At 44.0% G+C, this 2,461-nt stretch overlaps 1 protein-coding gene across 1 annotated transcript in view; it reads left to right on the plus strand.

The window, feature by feature from the left end:
- LOC104494901 (ADP-ribosylation factor GTPase-activating protein 2-like) overlaps nucleotides 1-2,461 on the plus strand; it is a gene marked incomplete at both ends in the record, with an annotated part of 3,890 nt that overhangs the window by 309 nt on the left and 1,120 nt on the right. Inside the window, 3 exons of the mRNA XM_010137799.1 lie at nucleotides 1,054-1,126; nucleotides 1,649-1,780; nucleotides 1,869-1,949. Of these exons, the coding sequence (XP_010136101.1) occupies nucleotides 1,054-1,126; nucleotides 1,649-1,780; nucleotides 1,869-1,949 (286 nt within the window). The remainder of the gene's footprint in view (nucleotides 1-1,053; nucleotides 1,127-1,648; nucleotides 1,781-1,868; nucleotides 1,950-2,461) is intronic.

Raw genomic sequence — 2,461 nt, forward strand, 5'->3', positions numbered from 1 at the left:
AGGCCTGGAGCAGCTGTGCCTCGCTAGTGTGCGAGACTTAGAGACTAGCGTGCGTTACCTCGGAGCTGTCGTCTCGGGTTTTACGTGGTTTGCTTGCTCGGTATTTTAGGTCACTCAGACTTTCTGAGATGGAGTTTCTGAAGCACCTCAGTGGAAGGTCAAGAGATGTTACTTCTGCGAACCTTGTAGAAACGCTGTCTGGGCCTGGAGCAGCTGTGCCTCGCTAGTGTGCGAGACTTAGAGACTAGCGTGCGTTACCTCGGAGCTGTCGTCTCGGGTTTTACGTGGTTTGCTTGCTCGGTATTTTAGGTCACTCAGACTTTCTGAGATGGAGTTTCTGAAGCACCTCAGTGGAAGGTCAAGAGATGTTACTTCTGCGAACCTTGTAGAAACGCTGTCTGGACTTGCAGTAGCAGAAGTTGAGAGAAGAGTGTGGTTTGTGAACCTTGCTAGTAAAGCAGCAATATGAAAGTCTTTCTTGTAATGCTGAGCAAGGCAAAAAGAGGAATATTATTTAATCTTTTCTGTATCAGCCTAGTGAGGAGGATGGAGTTGGATTTTCAGTACTTGTAAAAGTTTGCATTTTAAGTAACAGAACTGTGATCTTATTCAGAGATAAGTTGAGAACTGCTGTGAGACATATCCCGTCACCTAGCTTTACTTGGTTGGTTTCTTACTTTGTCATGTGTTCTGGCCTAACCTGCGGGATGGGGTGAATATGAGTCTCTCATGTAGAATCACATGTAGAATGAAAGTTGTTGGCTGTGCTTTCCTAGCTCAAGCTCCACCCTCTTAAGCAACACAGGTGAGAGATCCTCTAAGTTTGGACATTGTTATTTGGTATGAAGCTGAAGCTGGCATGTTCCTTTTTCCTCACTTTAAAAGTTCAAATTATTTTCTTTTGTGAGTAAAGAAATTACCAAGATGTTCTTTCCTCCTTTACCTTCTATAGTCTGGGATAATAGTGGGATATCTGACCGTTCTAGTTCAGAACTTGCTTTTGCATTTTGCATGCCTGCACATTATTAATAGAAATAATTTGTTCTCACACAGGTCCACGGAGTTGGATTCTAACTGGAACTGGCTCCAGCTGAGATGTATGCAAGTGGGCAGCAATGCCAATGCGGTGAGGAGCCTCTGGAGGCATTTTGCTTGCTCTCCCTCTTGCTAATCCACATCCTCTGTTTCTTGTCTCTTTTCTCTGTGGTTTTCTGGGTACTGACCTCTCCATCTTTTTTTGAAGTATATAATGAGGAGAGGTGTTTGTCAGGTGTGCCTGGAAGCTAGACCTTTGAACTCACTGCTTTCTGATGTGTGGATTTGTTATTTCCTTACATCTCATTAAAATGAGACACATAGTCCCCTTAAAGGAAAGAAGTTAGTAACACTGATCAGTTTGAAAGCTCCTGCTCAGCATTGTGACTCAGAAGCATCCTCCTGTGGAGAACGGATGGTTTTTTTTAGCCTTCTAGGGCCTCTTGGCCTCTAGACTTCATGGAGAAAGCTGATCAATGAACGGTTGGTTCATTCTGTGTGCTCAGTATTAGATCCTCTGCCTCTGGGAAGCTTCTTTTCTCTGTTGAGTTTATGTCTAATGCTTGCTTGCTTGTGATCTAGCAGTCAGGACACTGTATTCTTCTCTTTTCAGACTGCTTTTTTCCGCCAGCATGGCTGCACTACCACAGATGCCAATGCTAAGTATAATAGTCGAGCTGCCCAGATGTACAGGGAGAAGATCCGGCAGCTGGCAAGTGCTGCCATGGCCAAGTATGGCACAGATGTAAGTCTGAGCAGCTCTTTACTGTTAGATGTGTAGCACTGGATGCTGAGTCTTGTAAGATATCTTTTTTCCCCCGTGCTCTCTTCAGCTGCTTATAGATGGACTAAGTGGAGCCCCTGGGCAATCCCCTGACAAGAGTGATACTGATTTCTTTATGGAGCATACACAGGTGAGAACGGTGTAAATCAGACAGCCTTAACAGCTCTGAAATAGCCAGCTGCTCAGCCAGGAGCAGTCCCACTTAGTTTGTAAGGACTCTTAAGTTGTATGCTTGTTCAGTACTAACATGTAGAGAACTAAGATTCAGTCATCAGCCTGGGACATAGTTACAGATCTAAACAATCCCTCATGGGGCCCGTAATATCCATGTCCTTTGTTTTTGACAGCATCTGTATCTTAAAGGAATACTCAGAGGTACCAGCTACTCCCTGGGAAATGCTTTGCAAGCTGCGTTAATGCTTAGTCTCTTTGTACAGTTAAAGTGTGGACTGGCTATTACTTTGAACTTCTGGTTTAGTCAAATTTTCAGTGCGCAGACCCCAGTGAAGTGGGTGTGGGCGTCTGTTTGCACAATGCTAGGTGGATTTTCTCAAGTGGATAGAGTAACATGAGAATTTTGGCTGTATGGAAATAAAAGCAGTGAAAGCTGAATTTATTTTTTCCAGGGAAACTCATTAACAC

This window comes from Buceros rhinoceros, unplaced genomic scaffold, assembly GCF_000710305.1.
Source record: "Buceros rhinoceros silvestris isolate BGI_N320 unplaced genomic scaffold, ASM71030v1 scaffold39396, whole genome shotgun sequence".
Taxonomy (NCBI): Eukaryota; Metazoa; Chordata; class Aves; order Bucerotiformes; family Bucerotidae; genus Buceros; species Buceros rhinoceros.